The 25238-nt window shown below is 42.6% G+C and overlaps 1 protein-coding gene across 2 annotated transcripts in view; it reads left to right on the top strand.

Annotated features, from left to right (window-relative positions):
* The window catches only part of RANBP17 (RAN binding protein 17), a 1172021-nt gene that overhangs the window by 187070 nt on the left and 959713 nt on the right, over positions 1–25238 (top strand). For both annotated transcript variants that reach the window (XM_069199335.1, XM_069199333.1), the window contains exons 10-11: positions 7594–7740; positions 20355–20527. In XM_069199335.1, coding sequence (XP_069055436.1) covers positions 7594–7740; positions 20355–20527 — 320 coding nt within the window. The remainder of the gene's footprint in view (positions 1–7593; positions 7741–20354; positions 20528–25238) is intronic.

Genomic DNA, 25238 nt, shown 5'->3' with positions numbered 1-25238 from the left:
ATGTCATTTTTTTAGACATGTTGAATAGTAGTGGCATTTACCAAAGGTAAGCTCAGCCTTCCTTACTCCGAAGGTTGGAATAGTGAGTGCCTTTATATTAAAGATAATAGCAACAAGTGTTATTTAGCACTTAAAGAAAGCAACATGCAGTATTTAGTGCTCTATAAATACATAATTATCTTGTGGAGGGCATTCATACGCGAACTTTAACAGCATATCATGGGTTCCCTGTGCCCATACACTCTGCTGGAGCTAGGAAGTTCCATTTAACATCCTGTTTTATCCAGCCTTGCAGCCTTTAAAGAAAGGATTCCAAAACATGATTTGAGCAGTTCCATAATTTGATGTCTCTAATGCTCACATTTCCACTGCCTTTGAGCAAAGCAGACCTGACCACCTGCCTCGTGATTTAAACAGCCCAGTGTGTTTTCTCACCTTCACCCTCCCATAACCAGACAATTCTGTCAGGCAGAGCAGCCAGAGGACAGCCAAAGAAACCACAGCGCAGTGCAAAAAAAAAAAAAAAAACATGAAGAGAAGCTCTGGACAATAAAAGCTATTCAACTCAGTGAACACATTGTAGATTTCTGTTCACAACTACAAAAATAAAAACGTTTGCTGCCACTGTGCATGTGAATGATGATGGACTTGCTTAAAGACTGTTTTTGCAAAAAACACAATCAAATAAATGGTGTATAGCTGAGACCTAAAAAGAAACAAGCATTTGCAATGCAACAGGTCTCGCATTTGCTTGTTAGAGCTATTGGCATTGTAAATTCATAACTGGACTTTTCTTGCCACATAAATTGGTCAACCCTCCCTCATAATTTTGTATTTTCCTGCCATATAATTCCAGTGGTCCTGCATATAACTAAAGCACTTCCATTTATCTTCTTCCTCTATCTGCAGCAAAAAATGAAAATGTTGCCATTTAGCATCCTAATTTAAATCTGCCATGCTAATTCCAATAGAATACTACTTTCACCACTCCACCATCAGAGTTACTGGCTGGCTAACAAAATATCCCCAAAAAGAGACAAGACAGCCACAGAGGAGTAACGAGAGAAATAAACTAGAAGGGTCACCCAAATATATCAAGAGTCATAGTGAGATAGCGATATTAAGTTGGACTGAATTATGGTCATAATTGTAATAAAAAGAGATTATTAAAACATATATGATTATCATATAAAGCTTTATCAGAAATAAACTTTTGCTATTAGACTGTAATGCTCAAAACAGCCACTAGAGGGCACCCTAACAAAACTATAATTTGTAAGAAACATGGTCATGTAACCACATTGTTTGTCCCAAGGGGGGATAACCCCATGAAAAAAATACAGGAGAAAGTAATGCAGAGTAACTATATACTTAGCCCTCAGAGGGCATTTTTAAGGTTCGCAGGCCTACTGCAATGATATTACAAACAAGGCCTTTAAAACAAAACTACCTACAGCTGTAAAACAAAATTGTAGCCTTAAGAAAGCTTAATAGACAGTGAAAGGTGGGAGGGGTTATTATTTTGGGGTCCCCACTAACCTAATGTGGAGCCCCAAAGATGCTGTAGGCAGAAAGTGCATTTTGAAGGTGGTCCCATTGTCCTAGGACCACCACAGGCTAAGTTATGAGCAAAAATGTTTTATAAAAGTAATGCCCTAAAAAGCATTATGGTACAAGTTTCCGTGCCACAAATATTTTAATATGCTGATATGACTGTAATGCTTAGAACAGCCCCTAGAGGACCCCACATTGAAAATAGCATGTGCAAGAAACATGGTAATGTAACTGTATAGTTAGTCCCTAGAAGGCATAACCTCACAAAATGTTAGAAAGTAATGCAATGTAAACATATATTTAGCCCCTATTGGCCATAGTACATTGCACATATTCAGGGCTAACAGGCCTATAGCAATGATATTACAAGCCCCTTAAAACACAATCTATTCTCAGCTGCAAAACAAAAGTTTCAGCCATGAGTAAGGTTGAACAGACCCTCAATTGTGGGAGTGGTTATTATTTTGGGGTCCCCAGTAACCTAGGGTGGGGAACCAAAGATGAAGTAGACAGAAAGAGCACGTTGTTGTGAACGTTTTGGTGGTCGTCCCATTGTCCTAGGATCACCACAGGCTGAGTTATGAGCAAACATGTTTTGTACAAAAATGCTTGCAAAACATTATGGGACAAGTTTCCAGAGTGCAGTGAATATTGTAGTATCGGCTCTCCCACTGTGCTGTGAGAGCCACTTTCGCTTTGAGGATTCGTGTTTTAGTAAAGCTTTCACCAATTTCAAGTGTTTTAAGGAGAGAGCCACAAGAAATTACTCTGATTAGGTAACTGTGAAAAATACAACCAGCGCTGTAATACTGCTGATAGAGTTCACGTTGTTGTACCTATTCGCACTATGAGCGCCTTGGCTGCCATGCAGCACGAAGGGGAGAGACAAAATAAATAGTTCTCCCCCGCTGAAGTATATAGGCAATCGTGCAATAATCCATGTAACATTGGCAGTCTGCAAGGTGTGACAAAAACAGCCTCAAGGCGGGACAAACATAAGGCAATTACCAATGACATCACATGGTTTTTGAAAGGCAGGCCCAAGAAAGAGTTAAAGTGATCGGCGTGAGGTGGGCGTGGTTAAAAGCCTACAATAATTATAACAGGTCAAATCGCTTGCACGCTCGACCTAAGCAAACAAACCCCCCTACAGTTAGGCTTTGGCATGCAGTATAAAAACAACCTGCCAGCTGTAAAAGAGATGCTCTGCCAGTCCCAGCCCTTTCAGCACTGAACAGTGCATTCTAGAACTTGGAGTTTCAGTTTTAACATTAGTTACAGGCTCAAAAAAACCATCATACAAAGTGATGTTGACTGTATTGGGATGACTGGCTGACGGTGTCACACTTCATCACTTGTTAGAAAAAGTGTTAACAAATGCACAAGGTGAGAAGTATTGGTGATGCTAATGGTTGTGGAGCCGGGATCCTTGTGCATTGAACTTAAGTACCGTGCTGGACCTCACAATGATTTTGGGTGAATACAGTGTCAATAGCACATAGAAACTGGCAGAATGCATCAAGCAGAGCTACATAAAGCCAAAAGACAAATGCCAAGGCGCATTAGATGCACTTCAGTATATCAGAGCACGATGGCCCCTTGACTTCAAATGTGTCTCTCTGCCAAGCCCAGCAGCAGTTCGGGAGTGACTGAGAACAGAGGCAGCTGGGAGCGAAGCCCACATGGCAGCGCTCACAATCGAGCAGGTCCAGTTACTGGGCCTCCAGAGTCGCATCCCTTGGCTTTTGATGTGGTAGAGTGGCAGGAATGCAGTAGTGTCTGGTTCTTATCACACACAAGGCCGCGATGAGAGGCAGCAGGAGGGCAGTGCAGATGGGAAGCAAGCATGCATACATTAATAGGGTGCACAGCTGAATTCACTTGAAGCTCTGTCCATATGGGGAAACACATAACACCACATACATACATCAATAGGGACACGCTGCTAAAGGGTCTTGATGCACGTCTCATACGGGGAACAAAGCACATGCATGCATGAATTAATGGCGTGCACCACATCCGAAGTGAGGGTGATCTGTCTGGGGTTGGGATGGAGCAGGTGGAAGGGGCAAAGAGGCAACAGGAAACAGAGAATGGAGCAAGTGAAAGCATCAGCACTTGTGTGGAGTGCTGAAACGCAATGAAAAAAGTAGCTTCTAAAATGGGAGCTGTGGATGGACACAAGTGCTTTGTCAATGCCCTGGGGAGGGCTAAACACATGAAGAGGCATAACACATGCAAAATGGGGACAAAGGATATGAGAGCTATAATGGAGCAAGCAAATGGTAAGCCTATGGGCGGGGTGAAGCCCACAGATTGAAAACAAAACGTCTCTTCAAGGCAGCGATTCACTGTCCAGATGAGATCTAAAAATGGCTTATTTAGACACATATTTAACCTGTTTAAAGAGATTTTGTGTGTTCGCTATGAGTTACAAAAAGTAATGATGCATAAACTGGAATGTTGTAAAGCTGTAATGCGGAAGTGCCCTTTTTGGTGTGATCGCCTCATTTATTTTGGACTGATGCTGCTTTTTTTCCTGGACTCTTTGCACTGCAACACAGCTGATCAGGTCCAGGGCATATGTAATGACCCTGAAAATGATAATATTGGCTAACTCTCTTAATTGGCATATTTAATTTTCCTATACGACCATAGTACAAGGTGTACAGAAATACACCCATGGCATGGAAAGTTAAATATCACCAGTACACTACAGTACTTATTGTACCATCCACGAATGTGACAGAGGAAGCATGGCCACTGGTCTACCAGGATAGCCTTACTACTGGTGTTTAAACCTGCAATCTGATCTATCAAAATAATAATTTTGACAGGGAAATACAAATAAGCCATCCCATGTAGAGCACAAAGTAGGATGCATTGTATTTAAAATCGGGGCATGTAGAAATGTAATATTGTCATGTTCCTATAGTGACAAGCCTACAAAAGCCATTTTCACTGTAGAAGGCTCTTGTAGTCCTATAATAAAAATAGCTAGTGTGCAGATTAAAATATTAATTCTTTTATAATGATTAGGGACAAGCGAGAAAACTGGTTCAACCCCTATTTCTAATATTTATTAATACGCCAATGTATTGGTATAGTTATATTTTAATGAATATTTAGGAAAATGAATTTTTAGAAAATTACCTTTTCACGGTCCTAAACTCCTAGAAGCTAATGCATCAACCTGACAGCAGCTGCCTTGGTATTGCTTGACCTTAATGAGATGTGAAAACTATTCCCAGAGCAGAGACAATGGTTTAGGCCCGGTGACTGATGGGCTGGGTATTTAATGTGTTGTACATATCAGCTCAGGAAGGGCAACTGCAAAGGTCCCGGGAACATAATTAATTTGAAAGTGAAAGAGGTGAAGCCTACCCAATCAGTTTAGTGTAAGGAGAGACATGAGGAAGGGCAAACATTTGTTCTTTATGCCTAGGGTAGTGTCGTACGACTCAACATGAGAGTAAGACTGCTGAGTTTGGGGCTGCAGTGTGGGTGACTGAGTCAGTCCAACTCTGACTGGAAACTGTCAGGCTGACTTCGTTGGCTAACTAGCTTCCTCAGGGAAGTCAGTTTGAAACAGATCATACTCCTTTCTCTCAGTTACACAAAGTCTCACACATGCGAAGGCAGACGAAGATGCCGAGTGAGTTTTATTGTTTATTGAAGCAATTGCATCCGGTGATAAAAAGTATGAGCTGCAATTATTAGGGAGATGAAACATAATGAAGTGATGATTGTGACAATTAGAGTAAAATTTCTAAACAGTCCCAACATCCTGATCTAAATGTAAGATCTAATACTTCCCACCTACACCCTTATGTCTAGACCTGAGAGCATGGCGGTGTTAGTCCTTCTGTCTGTCCCGGACTATGAAAGGAACCCTGACCCCCATACCTGAAAGATGGGCAAGGGTCTGCCTGTTGTCTGCTGGCAATCCTGTTGGTTGGCTAGAAAGACAAGGCCAGGTTCAGTGACACTGTCAATAGATGGATGTACATTCTCAAATGGCCATTGACTGGAATGCCCTTTACTCTATTTTGGCAAGTGCGGTGTTTATATAACAAAATGTGTTGTGTTCTAAAAACAGGCCTGAGCCAAAATAGAGTAGAGGGCATTCCAGTGTTCACGGAGTGGTCAGTAATCATCACCATCCACTGGCTACTGAACTGTACAAAAAAAGGACCTTACCACTTTCCATACATTTGGAAGAACAGAAAAAGGACTGCCCCTGCTGTTTGAGACCTGTGAAGCGACTTGAAAGGCTGGACCTACTCACACTTGTACCCAGGACAAAACAGTGGACTCCAAGCGTCAATTGCTGTCCTCCTTTCTTGGCTACAGGGCTACAACAAGCATCAAGAGAGTCAATTGCAACTGTACAGGGACTGGAACCTGCTGGCGGCCTCTGCTGGAGTAAGCCAATACACAAATAGCCCACCAACCCAACTTGCTTTCATCAAATACTAAATGCATAATACGAAACGTTGCAATAACCAAAGCAGAGCTCCACAAAAATTAATGCAGATATATACTGTGTTGTGCCTGGATGTGTATAAATGGCTGGCTTTTTAAAGGTTGGCCTAGATTTTGGGATCTTTATTTTCTCCCTTTATGTGTTTGTAATCATGTTGTGTTCTCTAAGCAATGGATTTTTGGGAAAAATTGTGTCTTTGAAACTATGATGAATTATGTAGATTGTACTAATAGGACTGCTACATTGTAGAATGTATGAATACATTATGCAGTAGTTTATATATGTATTTTATTACATTTACAAATTATAAATATGCATTAGTTGTGGTTTTGTTCTGCATTGGTCATTGTACCATTTTGTATTATGAATTTAGTATTTGACTAGCGAGATGGCTTGGCAGGTTATTTGAGGATTTGTTTTGGTTTTCCCCGTCCTGCAGCAATTATCAGTTATTTCAGGAGGGCCTTATATTTTGTATCATATTACTCACCTGGAGTAAGTTCTAATCTATAAGTGCTGTCCTGAGGTCATGCGACCATTGACTATGTCCATCTGGAGCTCTCCAACAATCTCTGAGAAACAGTGTTAACTTCTAGACCTCTGGAGTACTGAGACCAACCACCCAAGTCAGTCTTCCCAAAGGACAACCTTGCTGGTAAAGCAAGGTTGTCCTTTGGGCAGACTTACTTTGGTGTATTAATAGCCAGATCAATAATTATCCAAAACTCACTGATGGAAATAGTTCAGACATTTCGACAGTGGTGGTCCAAATTGGGCAGAAATAAGGAGCTTGAATGAAAATATGCAATAAGATGAGGGTCCTATGCTAGATTTTTGAAGTTATGTCAGGCTTTTGGATAATGCAAATATTGATAATGTGATAATGAATGGGGGGCAAACGAGTAATGTGCAATATAAAATAAGCTTATCTTATTTATTGATTCTTATTTAATGTTTTTGATTATTGAGCTCTCTCAATAAAAAAATAAAAAATAGAATTTGAGGTGTACCTGATTACATATACTCAAACTGGTCCAGAGCCTAATCTTTAATGCTTCCTTGCATAGCATGATAATGTAAACCAGTGATGTAGTGCTGTGATGGCAAATTCAGAAATATAAAAGGTGTTTCTGTGGGTGATGGCCATGCCTGTGGTTAGGTTTCATAAATGTATGTTTCCCTTATACACCCATACTGTTCTTGATGACAATTGCTGAGTGTCTTTTAATCTTTGTTTTTTAAAATAAAAAATAATGTTTAGAAAAGTTGTTCTTTAATATTATTTCTGTGTTTCGCCATTCAGTTGCTTCTCTTCTTCCACAGTACTCACTCTTCAACAAGCTTCGCAGTGTTTTTGCCTTTGTTAATCCCATTAGGCTGCTCAATAATATGAATAGCCTACTATGTTGTGTTTTAATTATACAGCTAACCACAGATGAATATGTGTAGTTGTGCATGTACTATACTTGGTAAAATATACTGCTGTATTTCGGACTACATATATATTTTATTATGAGACTGTTCAAGTATCTTTCATTTGTGTTTTGCTTTAGGGTTTGTCGGATCCTGGTAACTACCATGAGTTTTGCCGGTTTCTGGCTCGCTTAAAAACAAACTACCAGTTGGGAGAGCTAGTAGTCGTTGAGGACTACCCCGAAGTTATAAGGCTGATAGCAAATTTCACGATCACCAGCCTACAGGTACGAACATACAGAGCTAATTTCACAATTACTTGTCTACAGGTAAGAACATGCATAGCTAAGTTTTACAATTATCGGCCTACAGGTAAGAACTTACACAGCTAACTTCACAATTAACTGTCTACAGGTGAGAACATACGCAGCTAATTTCACAATTACGGATCTACAGTCAAGCACATACTCACAATTGTCACTGCACCAAGTTCATAAGAAATGTTTAACTAAAAGTCGTCCTCTTTCTACAACTTTTAAAAATAAATTAGCAACTAGAAGACCTTTGCCACTTGCTCTGCTTAGGTGAAACTGACATTTACAGTGAAAATGTAATGATAGGTAAATTTGCATCCTGAGGAAAGCTAAGGCCCTTGTTCCACTCTCAGACGTACCTTTTGTCTGCAATTTATAACACACTTGAAGTTCTTACTTTCTCTCCCGGCCGTCTGCATGCATCACATCCTTTTCCACCTGATGGCCTTCACGTTCATTTGGCCTGAGCAGGAGCTTGCATACTGCTAAGTAGTCAGCTGCTTCCATTTGTGGACGTGAGGTTCAGGGACGCCCCCCGCATTGTTCACTAATGTGTTTGCCTCTTGTTGTTTTTTCTTAAGTTGGTCGTGCAAGTGATATCTGATTGAATAGTTTTGTTTTCTTCTGGGGCTGTTGTGTCTGGACTACTCATATTTGAATGTGCGGATGCATTATGCTGTAATAGCAGCAATTTAAGTCCCCTAATACTTTTCGGTTCCTAAAATAAACCAGATTTAACCATAAGTGCCTGTTAAAAAGCTTTTTGGACATTAAGTTAGTTGTGAGGAAGATAGCAATGGGAGAGTATCCGATGTTGGTATTCTACAAAAATGTGACCTTTATCAGAGCAGAATTATTGCATGAATAGTCCCTGAAGTTAAGCATGCTACATTCATGCATGCAGAAAGTAAATTGACTGGAGTTCATGGCATATGTAGGAGTTGGCTGCATTGCACTAAAGACATTCCAAAACTCTTTGAACGTAAGGGCTGTGAAATATATCAGGAGACTGTGTTTCGCTCAAAGATTTGTTTTAGTTAAGCAATAAGGTATTTGGTAAATGGGTTGCAGAACATAGTCCATGACAATACTAACTAACTTTTAAAAAGATCAACAGTGATGGTTTACCCTTGATTTATCTTTATCCGGGGAAATTACGAGTCATCAAAATCAACATGGCGCCCAGATTTGATTATGTATTTAGGATGCTGGCCATACTTACTCCTAGGGTCTTATTGAGGGAGTTAGATGCCAACCTTAAATGTTAATTTGAGGAGGAAAGAGACCATACCTTAAGAGTTCAGATATAACACTCCTTAACATGTTGGTCTAATAATGTTGTGTGCACATACTACCTGGCCCTTAACCCACAAAACTAGCAAGCTGTACTGAAAATCGCTCATTGTTTACATTTTGCTCTAGGAGCACCTTCATACAACCATCCATTTTCTCCATTGTGGTTATGCTTACACAAGTGGGGCCAACAAAGAAGGGTGTCCCCTGGACTTTATGAAACAGTGGTAGATCCCCTGTTTTCAATCCCCACGTCTTCAATATTATGGCAGTGACAGGAGAAACTCATGAATACACAAATTAAGAATGGAGTCCACTCTTAGGTCATCATGAGCAAGGAATGAGAGTGGCAAGATTGAAACTAAGCTTTTTGAGGGGCTTATTTTGAGTATGGTAGGTGGAGGCTACTCAGTTGCGATGATGGAACTGCAATGATGGCAGTGCCAAATTTGAGTTTCAAGGTTATTTATATTATATTATGCAGATTTAAAAAGAACAAATATTACAAACAGGATAATAATTACATTACAATCAGTTAAGAAGCAATTGCAAACATCAGCATTTTACAAATTATCTAGTCAATCAACGGTTATTCTTTTACTCTTGAATAAACTCCTGCATGGCTACTTACTATCTAATTTCATCTATTATTAGATTATATTTTAAATGTTAAAAACAGCCTTTTTAAAGAGAGAAGTTCATCAAAAAGCTCAACTTTAATTAAAATTAGAAAATTCTCCTTTATCCACAAAAGGTTCCGACTTAATGTGCTTTTAGTAAATATTTATCATAACTGGGAGAAGGAGTTCTCCCACAGTCCTCCAGTGTTTCTCATTATAATTAAACAGCGGCACAGGTGTGAAATTTAACAAATTATCTAATTGTCCATGAGACAGGCTGTGTCATAAATCTAGTTGTCCTATAAAAAAAATCCATTTGTTCCTTTGGTGCCAACTGGTGCGGCGACAAATTATGGCCGCAATTTCATTATATAAGAGCTCTGATAATATAGCCTTTATACTCATACTATAGTGCGGTTTAAATAGTAGCAATTTACTTCTTTTGTTGCCCTTTTGAGTCTATCCAAACCTACTAACTTGCATGCTTTGGAGATTTTCACCAGCACTCCTCTGATCTTACTCCCATACTAAGAAAGGTTGGAAATGTACTCCTGACAGGGGCAGAAATAAAACTTCTTTCAGGGTTGTGGAAAAAAAGCAGTTGGAGGAAAGTGAACTTTGAAACACTCAACAGATAATTTGCATGAGCAAAACTACGGATGTAAATTTGCTTGTGCTAAAATGAAGTTCAAGTATATTTTCTAGGTTTCGATTTCTTGACCTACTTCTGTAAGTTCTTGTGAATGCATGAACGCCATAAATCTGCACTAATGCAAGGACATATACCATGTTTTCACTTTTGTGACTTTCTTTAAGAATTGCGGCCCTAGATAGGTCTGACGTTAACCACAACGTTTTGTTTTTATTAAAATTCTATCTATCAATATGTCTAACGGATTGCTTTACTGTGAGTGGACCACATTCCGTTCTTCCACTAGGAGCATATCTGCACACAAAGTAGTTTTGGTCAGTGCCAGGTACTACTAAGCAATGTGTGCTTTTTGAGACCAAAAATATTTTTTTCCATTTTACCAATGTTGGTTATAATGGTGCAGGCCTGGCAGCTCCTACAACAATAAAGTTTTACAAAAACCATGTCAAAACAAGACACGCATTGACAAAACCAAATGGCTGATCACCAATGTCCGTCTTATTGGCTTTTCCAATGCTTGTTTATTTTCATGTTTCCCATAATCTTGTTAGAAACAGCTACACTCATTTTCCTTTATGAAATGTTCAAGAAATGTTACATAAATGTTCACAGTAGTTTAGCAAAACATTTTGTTTCCTAGTTCCATCTTTTTTGGGACCATTTTATTTTGAAAATAAAACAAACTTGCTTCAATCTTTTTCAAGTATTTGCATGTGATTAGAGAGCATTTTGGGAGTATTATATGTAGCTTCATATTGTACCCCGTAGTGAAGTCCAAGCTTGTAACATTTCCTTAAAGCTCTCATCCTAGTGATGAAAGCTTTGCATTAATGAACCCTAAATGCAAGTTTGAACAGCATTAACATATGGCCAAAATGTTTACCTTGAATGCAGACAGTGTCTTTCCCTAATCCATATTGTGGTATTGTAAACTGGCAGCCAAAGGGTTTGTGTTGCAGGCGCTTGGGCTTATTTGTCTTAAGGACAAAATAAACATGAAAACTTGTTGTCCTCGACCCCATACAATATGTCTGGGCATCTGCCTATAGGAATTCCACATCCCTGAGCTGTTAACTTATACAGTGCTTGTCCTGGTGATGTTTATGGGTATACTATATACAATTCTTTTGTAGAATACCAATAGCAGTCCTCCGACATTCCTTCTAATAGTTCAACCCCAGAATATATATACATGGTACAGATAGGGTGTAAACGTATTTTAGACAGCCTTATTGTTTCACAGTGATTCATATAAGAGATTCAGCAGCAATTTATTATATGAAATATGCTTACATTGATATTAAAGCCATAATATATACAATCCTTTTATAGTGACCCATTAGCAGACATCAGAAGTCGTATTGGAACTACAACAAATAATATATAAAATTAATCTACGTGCAATGATAAAAACATACTGCATGTAGTCCTTTCATAGAGTCCCAGTAGCAATCATCACTATTTAATTTAAGCAATTTAGTACCAAGTAATATCTAAAATACAAAAAGAGGATGGGAGCACTCTGCCTTCCATCCCAGCACTCAGGTTAAGTCAGTGCATTGTGGTAAATGTGTTGCATGATAGCACTTACTTTAGTCACCTTCTTTAGTTTTTCATCCGTGTTTATGCGTGTTTCAGGATAGTTGTCCTTCTTCGGTAGAGAGCATGACATCGTTTTGGCATTGCTGGAAATGGTGCTGAAAGTTGTTTTAAGTCTCTATAGCATTCACTGGGCACAGGTGCATCCACCAGAGCTCATCCGCTTATTAGCTCAAGGGAGACTTTGAACTGTTGTTAGTGTTATCATTTACTGCATTTACCACAAGGCATCTGAGCTAATTATGTGCTGGTATGCCAGGCATTGTGCTTCCTCCTCCTTTTGTGATTGGCTCCTTGATGAGTTAGTGGGTTGACAAGCTCTGGGACTGGTATTAAACCCGAGAAGACAATGAGCAGCATTGCTGGATTTCACTTGTAACTCTCTGCTGAAGAAGGACATCAATCCTGAAACACGTGTCTAGAGATATACAGCGCCGGCTGCATCAACAGTGGTGAAGATTTTCAGCTGAAGTGTATGTTATCATGCACTGCATTTACCACAAAGCATGTGGGCTAATTGCTGGTATGCTAGGCAGAGCGCTCCCTCCTCCTTTTGTGATTGGCTCCTTGTTGAGTTATTTAGTTGACAATCCCTGGGATGCACCTGTGTTCTGGGAGTGGTACTAAGAGAAGACTGTAAGCAGCATTACCAGCACCCCTAAATTTCACTGGTTATTCTCTACTAAAGGACAACAATCCTGAAACAAGTTACATGAGATACACAAAACTGCTCCACCAAAGGTGAATACTAAAGACTCTCAAATAAAGTGTGTGTTATCATACACTGCATTTACCAGAGTGCATCTGGGCTAATAGTGTGCTGGTATGCCAGGCAGTGTGCTCCTTCCCCCTTTTGTAATATCTAAAATACATTTACAGACCTTAATAAAAATTAACCATATATTTCATAGTGTACAGATACGTTTTTTGAAGTTAGAGGATGCGTTTATCATGCCATGTCCACTCTAGCGTTAACAATACTAAAGAATTTTCAGAGTTTAAAACATAAATTCATATTATCCCATTACATGACAGTAACATACAGGTCTTTAATTTTCCTAATTTTCAAAGATCTTATGATGGGAAGTTAAAGGCTCCTTCTTTCTTGTAGGAAAACTGAGCAAAATACTATTAAATATATCAGGGTGACAGAGCCTTGTTTACTAAATGCTTTTCGACTCGCGCTTTTTCCATTGCATGAACCGCACTACTTGGCCCAGCCTCAGCTTTATTGTTCTGTCAGTGTATTTTAGGTAAGGGTGTACTTTTCCATTTGGCTCAATATTCTGCATATAATAAAGATATGTTCTTTTAACACAGGCCATTTCATCTATGCTATGCCAGATTGTTCATCATCATATTCATGTCTTGTTTCTTTTCTCCGCTTCTATCTGACCTGCTTTGATCAACTATTGCCATGACCTTGCCTAGATTCTGTATCCAAGATATAGACATACTGTATTGTAGATAGTGTTTTATTCATTTTGTATTACACATCTCAAAGATCCCTCTGCTGCATAGTATACTTTGCCAATAATTAATTTCCTTTGGTAATATTTGAATTTTATGTTTACAAAACCCAAGTCCAGACCTAATGCTGAAATGACTGATCCCCTTGGCAGTCCTAGCCAGTTCTTGGATGTTGTCATTTTCACTATCTTAAGAGGCTTACTATCTCTTTCTGCAAGTATCTATTGTTCATATAACAGCAGATTTTCAATGTTCAGGTTATATGTTTCTCTTAGTACTTCCTCAGAATTGTGAGACAGTTAATGATCTAAATGGGCCAATCATTTGTCCACTTCTTTACTTCGCTGTTCTAGATTTACAAAGTCGCACTTAAAGCTGAGCTTCCCTTTAAATATAATACTTTAATGCTAACACATCTGATAGAGACTTCTAGTTGTAGATTCCTTACCTTAGAATTCTGCCCAGGAGTCAGTGTGGGTCTGGAGATTTTCCCCTGCATGCCGTCAGGTGGCATTAGTCAGCTGTGCGTCCGTTGTTGGCATAGCGTGCGCCTGATATGATGTCCTGGGGCCTATATAGGCGCCACCCGGTGCGCTGTCGTCAGTTCTTTTCCTTTTGTGTCAGCCTTATCGCAGATCTGAAGAAAAGCTACCTCTACAGTAATATTTTGACTGGAATTTATTTTCGTCTTTTTGAGACACTGGTGCATTGAGATGTCGTCACAGAATACCGGTTTCAAACCTTGTTGACCCCTGTCATCGGATGATGTATGTGACGGATCGGAACCTCTTGTGTCCTTGATGTTTGAAGGCCGACCACGACCCGAAGTCGTGCTCTGAGTGCCGGGCCATGAATCCAAAAGCTTTGAGGTATCAGTTCCTAAAGCTGCTTACAGCCTGGGGCTCTGCATCTGCATCACTCCTGCTCTCAGTCGCGAGGAAGGTCCTGAGACCGGTCGCAAAGCCCACACTCTTCATCGTCCCACTCCAAGTCCTCAGGACATTCAAGTAAGCATAAGAAGAAATCAAAGAAGAGCAAACATTAATCATCTTCGCCCCATTGGTCGGCTGACGTGATTGCAGGAAAAGGACCATCGTCGCTCTAGGCCTCCATCCTCAGAGCCTAGTTCTGGGTCAGCTCTGCGCCTCTCAGAGTTTGCCGGGAGCCGGAGCCTCCACTGCCCAACTATATGAGTTCCACAAGGCTATGCACCTTATCTTTGGACAGTCTGAATCTGCTGGAGCGCCTGTAGTGTCATCAGGGCCCCCCTCGAGTTCTGCCCCGGCAGCATCAGCTCTGGAGGGCACTCAGGGATCAGTTCCCAGATCCGAACCAGCATCAGTCGTGCCATCTCGACCTTCCCCAATGATGGTTCTGATGTCGATGCTCCTGATGCTGCCCGTGCCCATGGTTTGCGTGATCCTATTCTCATTGTTGACTCCAACAAGGAGCCGGACCGGTGGGGTGCGATGCCGATTCCGACTTTGACGGGGACCATGCTCCCTAGGTCGGATCCTGACCCTTATCTTAAGGGTTAGGGTATGGTGTCAGTTTGGAGGGGTCGCTGGAACCTTTACAATACCAACTTGATGACACTATGGACTAGGCTTTGGACCTGGGTGAAGCCAGTGGTCTGGGTACTTCCCCGGACACTGGCTTGGCTTCTCCCACTACCATGGCTATGGAGAAGGGAGCATCTTATTCCAGTTTGGTGAGGTAAGCAGCCAAGGTCCTGAACCTCGAGCTGCCTTCTGTGGCCATCAGGACTAATCTCCTTACTGAGGTCCTGCAGCCCTGGCTTCCTCTTCTGAGCCCCTTTTGTCCTTCAATGAAGTCCTCACTGATAACCTATTGGGGACTTGGTCCAGACCCAGTAGAGGGGCTCCTGTTAATAGGACAGTCACCCGCTGCCATAGATCAGCGCCTCATGACCCAGTGTTCCTGACGCAACTCCCAACGCCTCAGAGATTGGTTATCCAGACCTCTACATTCCCAGGTGCATTCCCTTCTGCACTCCAGGCAATCCAAAAGACTCTATCATTTTAGGAAAATAATATTCTCTTCCTCCAGTCTAAACACAACATGCCTTTTGGGCTGCTACACCAATACTTTATGGGACACAGTTGCACAGGTGGTGCCACAGGTCCCGGAGGAGGCCCAGGCCATTCTCTCCCAGCCTGTTGCTAATGGGAGGGGCGCAGCGAAGTTCACGACAGGATGTGGGCTGGATACAACTGACTCACTTGGTAGATCGGTTTCACCGAAGGTGGCCTTGAGGTGCCATGCTTGGTTGAGGACATCTGGCTTTTCAGGGGATATCCAGACCAGACTGGCTCTTTCTGTAGTGTGCAAAGGTTGGCACACTGTGCAGGAAGTCCAGGCAACCACACCTTGGTTTACAGAAGTAAAAACTAGACCACCTAATGCTCTAATTTGTATGGTATCTTGGTCGAGCAGTTAGGCCAACCCTGGGGAAGTGCACAGCATTTACAATACTCACAGCATTAGTCTTGCAACTCACACGCTTAAAGGAATAACTCAAGACCAATTTATAAAAATACTGCAGATTTTTACATCAGTTTAAAAACCAAGATCATTAGAAATGGTTCAGTACTTTTCGAGATATGAATTTTTGAAGTTTAATAAAAATAGTCTTTCTGCGTGTAATTGTGCACCATAGGAATCAATAGAGGATAACCTTTAAAAATCACACAGTTGGTTTACCAAGTTCCTCTTTTTCAGGTTGGTTAAGGTTATCGGCGGGCACTCTGTGCCAGCTGGAAAAAGTTTGGGCGGCTCCTGGTTCCGGCAGGAGCAGTGGGGAAAAGTCTCTATAGCTGGTGCAGGGTCACTTCGAGGGACCACTTGGAAGAGGACTGCACAGGTAAGTTCAGACGTGAATCCTGGAGGTCCCCTTGGACTTTTGAGGACGCAAGCGTGGAGGACAATTAGGGCACAGCAGGTTCTTTGGTGCAGGGGACAGGGCGGCCATGAGCATGGTCAAATTAGTTCTCTCATAGTAGGGTTTTAGGCGGTTGACAATGATTCTTTTGGGGTTTTTGCAACTGCCTTGGTCAACTAAGTTAGTGACCTCCCTTTCTTTTCAAGAATGGGGTAGGGCCCAGACCACTTGTTTTGGAGAGCCCTTGGAGCAACAGGCTCCAACACTCACACTTTCTGCCCTGGTTGGAACTCAACCGCCCCTTCGGACCCCTGCCCGCACTTCATCTTTAACAAAGCCGACGACATCATCGCCCCGCACCTCCAGACCGTCATCAACTCTTCTTTTTCTTCTGCTACCTTCCCCGAATGCTGGAAACACGCCGAAGTCAACGCCCTACTAAAGAAACCTACGGCTGACCCAAGCGACCTAAAAAACTTCCGCCCCATCTCTCTTCTGCCTTTCCCAGCCAAAGTAATAGAGAAGACCGTCAACAAACAGCTGACCACCTTCCTGGAAGACAACAACCTGCTCGACCCCTCACAAACCGGATTCCGAACCAACCACAGCACTGAAACCGCCCTCATCTCAGTCACTGACGACATCAGAACCCTGATGGACAACGGTGAAACAGTCGCCCTCATTCTGCTCGACCTCTCGGCTGCCTTTGACACCGTCTGTCACCGCACCCTAATCACCCGCCTCCGCTCCACCGGGATCCAAGGCCAGGCCCTGGACTGGATCGCCTCCTTCCTCTCAAACCGTTCCCAAAGAGTTTACCTCCCTCCGTTTCGCTCAGAACCCACCGAGATCATCTGCGGCGTACCCCAAGGCTCATCACTCAGCCCGACACTCTTCAATGTCTACATGTGCCCCCTCGCCAACATCGTACGCAAGCACGACATTATCATCACCTCCTACGCCGACGACACCCAACTTATACTCTCCCTCACCAAGGACCCCGCCAGCGCCAAGACCAACCTACAAGAGGGTATGAAGGACGTCGCAGATTGGATGAGGCTCAGCCGCCTAAAGCTGAACTCTGAAAAAACGGAAGTCCTCATCCTCGGCAACACCCCGTCCGCCTGGGACGACTCCTGGTGGCCCACGGCCCTCGGCACCGCACCGACCCCCACAGACCACGCCCGCAACCTCGGCTTCATCTTGGACCCTCTTCTCACCATGACCAAGCAAGTCAACGCCGTGTCCTCCGCCTGCTTCCTCACCCTCCGCATGCTCCGCAAGATCTTCCGCTGGATTCCCGCCGACACCAGAAAAACCGTGACCCACGCCCTCGTCACGAGCCGCCTGGACTACGGCAACACCCTCTACGCCGGGACCACAGCCAAACTCCAAAATCGCCTGCAACGCATTCAAAACGCCTCGGCCCGCCTCATCCTCGACATACCCCGCAGCAGCCACATCTCCGCATACCTGAGACACCTGCATTGGCTCCCTGTCAGCAAAAGGATCACCTTCCGACTTCTCACCCACGCACACAAAGCCCTCTACGACAAGGGACCGGAATACCTCAACAGACGCCTCAGCTTCTATGTCCCCACCCGCCTCCTCCGCTCCTCTGGCCTCGCACTCGCTGCTGTCCCTCGCATCCGCCGCTCCACGGCGGGTGGGAGATCTTTCTCCTTCCTGGCGGCCAAGACCTGGAACTCCCTCCCCACCAGCCTCAGGACCACTCCGCTTTCCGGAGACTCCTAAAGACCTGGCTGTTCGAACAGCGATAACCCCCCCCTTTTTCCCCTAGCGCCTTGAGACCCGCACGGGTGAGTAGCGCGCTTTATAAATGTTAATGATTTGATTTGATTTGAACCATAGCAGCTTTCTGGTCATACCACAGCATTTGCAGCTCCTGGCTGGTCTGAAGATTTTTGCTGGCTTTCTCTATGTGCTCAACCATTCTGGAAAGTAGTCCAAGTACATAGTCCACGCTGTCTGCTTGGGCTATTTGAGAAGCTTCTCCCAGCCTTCCCTCCAAGTCTTAGTGGTACCCTAGTGGTGTGCCCAAACAAAAGTTCAAATGGAGAGAAACCTACTCCCTTTTGTGGCACTTCCTGTAGGCAAACAGCAGGCAAGGAAGCAGGACCTCCCATCTTCTTCTGAGTTTTTTCAGGGAGACCCCCAGTCATGCCTTCTAGGGTTTGGTTGAACCTTTCATCTAGCCCATTTATTTGAGGATGGTATGGGGTGGTAAACTTACAGGTCACCCCACATTACTTCCAGATGTGTTTTAGTATGCAGACATGAAGTTTGAACCCCTGTCTGATACTACCTCCTTAGGAAACCCTACTTGGTAAAAATACCCAGGAGAGCTTTGGCAACTGCAGGTGCAGTAATGGTTCTAAGGGGATTAGCCTCAGGATATCTAGTGGCATGATCCACTAGTATGTATCTGGCCTGAAGTTGTTTGAGGGTCAAGGAGGCAACAATGTCGACCCCTACCCTTTCAGACGGTACCCCAACCACAGGAGGTAGCATTAAGGGGGTCTTTAAGTTCCACCTGCTTTGCCTCTGGCTTGGCAGGTAGTGCAGGACTGGCAAAAGGCCTTCACTTTTTGGGGCATTCTTGGACAATAAAAGTGGTTAGCTAACCTACTCCAATTTTTATTTTGTCCCAGATGCCCAACTAGGGGAATGCCTTGGGCTAAAATGAGGGGAAATTCTCTGAACTGCTGGGGCACTACCACCCTTCTGGTTGGACCAGGTTTGAGGTCTCTGGCCTTCATGTACAGGACCCCCTTCCTCCCAATAAACGTTGTGGGTACCACTGACACTTCCTAGCTCTTACTGTGCAGCTTGCTGCCTCAGGCCTTCAAGAGTGGACAGGCTCTCTGCCCCTGGGCACAGATCTTCCCTGGAGGGTCCCCCTGTGCCAAGAGCTCTGGGTGGTAAGGCCCAAGCTCTGCAGGCTCACTACCCTCCAATAAGGTAGAATCCTCTCCCTGAGAAGAGGGGTCCTGATTTGGGATCTGTTTTGAAGCTAGTTCCCCAGGTAGAGTCCTTTGTTTGTGTCCTTTACCTGACTCAACATCACGTCAAACAGTTGTGTTTTAGTGAATTAAACTTATTAGTGTGGCAGCAGGTAGAACTTTAACTATTGTGGTAAAATATGAAAAGAATTCCTTCTAACTAGGAGAATTTGATTAAGGTAGGTGAATAGGTTTGTATTTGACATTTGCAAAAATAGCCGTGGCAAAAACTGTCATTAAATGTGAGTGTTTTTTCTTCTGGCTTTGGCATACACAACCCCACGTTAAAAGTAGTGTGATAGTCTGAGACAAGAATTTAATAACGCTATCGGGAGGAAAATATTTCACCGAATTTTAGGGTTATTAAGCCAGCAGATGTTAAATACCTTGCATTAAGATTACTTAACTTTCCAAAAATCTTATGTCAGTGAAAATCTTGCATGTTACTTTCATGCGGTACAGCAATATTATCATACTTTTGTAGGGCATTATTAACGGATGACTGACAATCTGTAGAAATAAGCACAAATCTGACTAACATGTTTATAAGGTTTCTGCACAATTCTAAATGAGCATGGGAATAGCAGTTGTAGAGGAAGGAACATAAGGAAGAAGCAGAGAGGGGGAAGTGAGTGATCAAAGCCTATAACATCTTGTTAATAAACTATAAGAGCAATGGCCTTTTGACCAGTACGGCCACCTGATAGGGAAGAATGTGTTGAAATGCGCATTGACCAGTTTATCAGCGAATGTGTATAAATATTGTCTGATAACCCATTCTAACTGGATTGTTTTGAAGTTTCGTTTGCATGTTCGAATCGCACACTTTCATTTTCTGCACTAAAACCAGTAAAAAGCTGATTATAAATTATTTTACTAGCGTCTGTTATGTGAATATGAAGAGCACATTCTAAGCAGTTTCTCTGTTTTTGCACCATTCCATTCAAACTATATGCCTGTAAATCTGTTAGCATAATTTTACATTTAGATAAAAAAAAAAAAAAAAGTTTTACTTTACTTTTTTTCAGCACTGGGAATTTGCTCCAAACAGCGTCCACTACCTACTAACCTTGTGGCAGAGGATGGTAGCGTCAGTGCCTTTTGTTAAATCAACAGAACCTCATCTGTTAGACACCTATGCGCCAGAAGTCACAAAAGCCTACATAACATCTAGACTTGAATCCGTATCAGTAGTTGTAAGGTACGAATATCTATATTTTATTCGTTTGTAAAATTATGTTGAGCTTCGCATCGGTATACAGATACTCCGAGTATAGAGATATCTGCGGTACATTCTGCAATATTCCACCTAATTCGATGTGAATGAAACGTAGGGCTACAGCTAACAAATTATTTATGAGAAATGGCTTGTTGTGCTGCTCAGTGGCATCTACATTTTTTTATTTCAAATGTGAACACAGGAGATTTCCATCCGAAACTTTAAAATGTTTAGGATCATGTTGTAAAATTGTATTATAAGTATTTCATCATTTAATTTGTCCAAAATGTGAGTACTGCACATTTTTCCTGACCATTATTGGTGTGAATAGTTTAAAAAAGCCAATGAGGGCCTTGGTGCACATTCACTTCCGTCTCCGAGGTGGCCAAAGAAGTTTACACCACCCCTTCTGTAAGGCCTATACTCATTGGTATAATACAGGTTTATCTTGGCACCTCGATTCAACTCCATGTTGTTTGTGCGCCTCTAGATAGTGCCCCTCCATTAGCTCAGAATGTGATATATTTGTGAAATGCGTTTTTCTTCTAAAATTAGGATTCGCCCATTCTGTGATCATCAAGGTTTCAAATGCCATGGTAGGGCATACAAGGTGCCCAGATGCAGGGCCAGGATGATCATGGGGGCCTCTGTATAGTCTGTGAAACCGCTTGGACCCACCCACTCAGTTTTTCTGCAGAGGCTCCTCTGTTATTTGCCTCATCTCCCTGCCTAATTTATTTAATGGAATTGCGGATGTACACGATTTCTTAAAAAATGAGTTGCTAGATTACCAGTTCTGAGAAATAATTTTACCTCACTGCTTATCAAAATTGAAGATGGATGGCATTTACCTTACAGCAGAACCAGTTCCTAAAACTTTTTTTTTCCAAATTGCCTTTTATATGTTGTATGTAATTTTTAAAGCTGTAAATGCTGTTTGTCTTGAAAATAGGCTTTCTTTTTTCACGGTTTGCATTTATCATTTATCCTTCTTTTTACTTTCACATCCGTCAATGGATGATGTTTAGCTTTTTTCTTACTTGCTATTCTAATGTTTTACACACTGAGCTCCCTCTTCGACAGCTACTTTCTCCATTTCTGTTCATACTTCCTCACACGTTTTCCGGCCCAGTTTGTTTGGTGGGTACACCAACCCTGTCTATCAGGCAATTTTAAATTTGTTTAATTTCCCCCTTTCATTGATCCTCTTTTTTAATGTAACAATATTTTTAATTGGCATAAAGTTTTTTTAATCAACCAAACTGTTTTTTTATTTCCACTAAATCCATTTTCTTTTATATGGGGTTTTCATAAATGACTTTCAAGTGTTCTATGATTTTTACATCTTACCCTATGTGCTTTCCATTCACAACTACACTTGATTTGAAAAACTTCACTGCATTATTGTTTTTCAATCTGTTTAAATTGTCCCTTTAAGAGCCATAGAATGATTCTAACCTTGGCATGTACTTGATTCACTGTTGTCTATTGTTCTTGTCTTTGGCATAATCTGCATCGCATTTTTGGTTTTCAACGCAAAGTATCTTACTTCAGAAGTATTCAGTCAGATTTTGTAAGATATCCTAGGCTGAATGGTTGACATCATACTTGAGAACACACATATACTGCAGAGAGTATATGGGGTATTTTTTTTGCATAGACCATTTTGTATGTCCGGGCAGTGGTTCCCAAACTGGGAGCCGCGGCTCCCTGGTGCGCCATCAAAATTAGCCAGGTGCCGCACACGGTTTGGGAACCACTGAGCTATTTCCAGTTCCGACACAATAAAACTACAGCTAGTGGTTCCCAAACTGTGTGCGGCGCCCCTGGCTAGTTTTGATGGCGCACCAGGGAGCCGCGCTTCCCACTTTGGGAACCACTGAAGGGTCAGCCAGGCCTTCTGATTTTACTATCATTGATCATCTGTACAATATACTTACTGCTAGGGGTTTTCAGCCAGTCCTCTTCATCGATTGGTCTCAAATTGTGTCATCCATGTTTTTCTTCCGCCACCTACAACATACAGCATAGGGCAAAGGGTCAACCCACCTTAACCAGTGGTTAACTTCCTTGTGAGTGACAGTAGTATGCCCCTTACACAAGGAGTACGTTCACATACAAAATAGCAATGGTATTGTATACTTTTTGAGACCAAAATATATTTTGCTTTTAGTCAATATTTTTTTGATTAATGAGGACCCAGCAGTTTCACAACATGAATGTTTTGCAAAAACTGTAGCAACACAAAAGGATGATGGACGGAGTGCTGAACAAATCAAACACTCACCCCCAGTCACAGATTTGGGTTTAATCCATTGTTGTTTTGCTCACCATGCCACCCCAGTTTGGACCCAGCCATATGCAAATCAGTCAACCCTGTTCCTCATGGGAACAGTCCAGCTCGAACTGCCAGGCCTTTCCTGAACCAGAAACAAGCATCTTTGGACCGGTTTCAGGGTATCACCCTTCATCAACCAGGCTAGCTTGAATCCAATGGCGGAGTGAGCAAGGGACCCACGTCTGGGCATACCCTTCCCACTTAGGGCAACTTTAGCAACACAAAAGGATGATGGACGGAGTGCTGAACAATGCAAACACTCACCCCAAGTCACAGATCTAAGTTTAATCTATCGTTCTTTTTCTCACCATGCCACCCCAGTTTGGACCCAGTCATATGCAAATCAGTCATGACCCTGTTCCTCATGGGAACAGTCCAGCCCAAACTGCCAGGCTAGGTCCCCCCTGAACCAGAAACAAGTATCCTGGGACCGGTTTCAGGGTATAAAACTGTGGCAAAAGAAAACGGGTATGGATAAAGCCAAAATACTGAAAGGCTACACAAACCTATTGGCTTTGCCAATGTGTGTGACAATTTAGTGACAGGTATCACTGTTTAGTGTAGTTATTTTTATATGGCGCATAGCTACCTGACCGGGCTTTCCTAGCCCCTAATGCAACAACCACTACAGTTCCCCAGGCGATCTTGAGGTTCTGCATAGCATTTTAAAAAGGTGAGTTTTTAAAAGTTTCCTAAAGCATCTTTCTGATTCCTGACTTCTGAGGGAGAGAGGAAGACTGCTCCACAATATGGGTATCAGGTGAGCAAAGGAGTGTCCGATGCTTCTTGCTTTCCTGGCCTTTGGTACTGATAGGTGTTTTAAACTGCCTGAACAGAGGGCTCGCCTGGTGACAAATGAGGTAAGTAGGTTTCGACTGATGGGAGGCCCTTTTCCATAAAAGGCCCTATGTGCAATACACAGGACCTTAAAATAGATTCTATCTTGGACCTGCTGTCACGCTGCGGCCCGCCGCAACCCCAGCAGAGCGATCGGCTTGGGGTGCGGCTAGAGCCGCGGTTCATATTCTCGGTGGCCGGGCGTACCGCCCCCCCTTCTGTCTTGTATTTTCTTACACAAGGGCCTAAAGTGGGCATTGGGCCTCGGCGAGTTCTGGGTGCGGCGCACCCTCGACATTAGGAGTGGACACCCCCTAACCCAACCCTTCACTTACCTGGTGCAGCCTCTTCTTTTCTTCTTTTTCTCTTCTTTTCTCTTCTTTCTCATTTTTTCTCTTTCCTTTTTTACAATTAGAAGCCATGTTCTTCTTTATCCCAGCATGCTTTGCTTCTACCCTTTTTTCCCTGCATGCTTTAGGACCCTTTTCCAAAATGCCGCCTTTCTCTTTATTCTCCTATGGTCTTTTCTCAATCTTCCTTTCTGTCATATCCTGTTTTAGGGTATATAAGGAAAGAGATTCTTGTTCTCCTTGTGCTGCAACACTTCCTTTGGTGGTGATCATCGCTCCAGTTGTTTTTCTCCAGCTTTTTTCCCTCGCCTGTTCCAGTTTCTCCCAGTATTTGTTTTCTTGTTGGAATACTTAACTTTTTGCTTATTTTTTGTTCCAGGGAATTCCAGCCATAAAGGCTTTTCCCTTTGGTTTTTTTTCCTCTGGGACTGCTTCGGGAGGGCACGGACTGCCTTTGGCGTTCCATCATCAGCAGCACCGTGGCAACCAGAAAGGGCCGCCCTTACCTTGGTCAAGGCAGAACCTACAAGAATTGAGACCAATCTGCAGTTCCAGTTGGCCAGAGTCATAAACGACGAGTAGCTCGTGACAGATTGCAGTGCCAAAAGAACCAGACTTCATCAAGCAAAATGGAGAATACCTCAACGGCTGCTGCAGATCCCAACCAGTGTCTACTATTAACCATTCAACAGCAAGCTCAGGAACTGCAACAACTAGGAAATGAAAATGCTGCTTTACAACAAGCCTTGGTTTCCCGAACAACAGATGTCCCCACTGTCTCTGCTTATACGCCATGTTTTTCAGAAGATCCAAACAAGTTACGAGAATTCCTCTATGCTCTGGCAGTCTATTTTGCATTCCGACCATCTCAATTTGCACAAGATAAAACAAAAGTGGGATATTTAATCTGTGCCCCTTCTGGTCCTGCCTAGGCCTGGACGACTCCGTTAGTAGCCTCCAATTACCCTGTGCTGTCTGACTGTTCAGTTTTTGTCGCTGCATTTAAACAAATGTTTGAATGCCTGGGATTGGAGTCATCTGCCGAGCAAGCTTTATGTGATATTCAGCAAGGTACCCAAGATGTTCTACAATATATAACACTTTTTGGACAGCTGGCATCAGAGACGACATGGGTAGAATGTACTCTTGTGACTCTGTTTCGTAGAGG

This window comes from Pleurodeles waltl, chromosome 7, assembly GCF_031143425.1.
Source record: "Pleurodeles waltl isolate 20211129_DDA chromosome 7, aPleWal1.hap1.20221129, whole genome shotgun sequence".
NCBI classification, from domain to species: Eukaryota; Metazoa; Chordata; class Amphibia; order Caudata; family Salamandridae; genus Pleurodeles; species Pleurodeles waltl.
The sequence above is the reverse complement of the archived record's forward strand: the minus strand, read 5'-3'. Positions and strand labels throughout refer to the sequence as shown.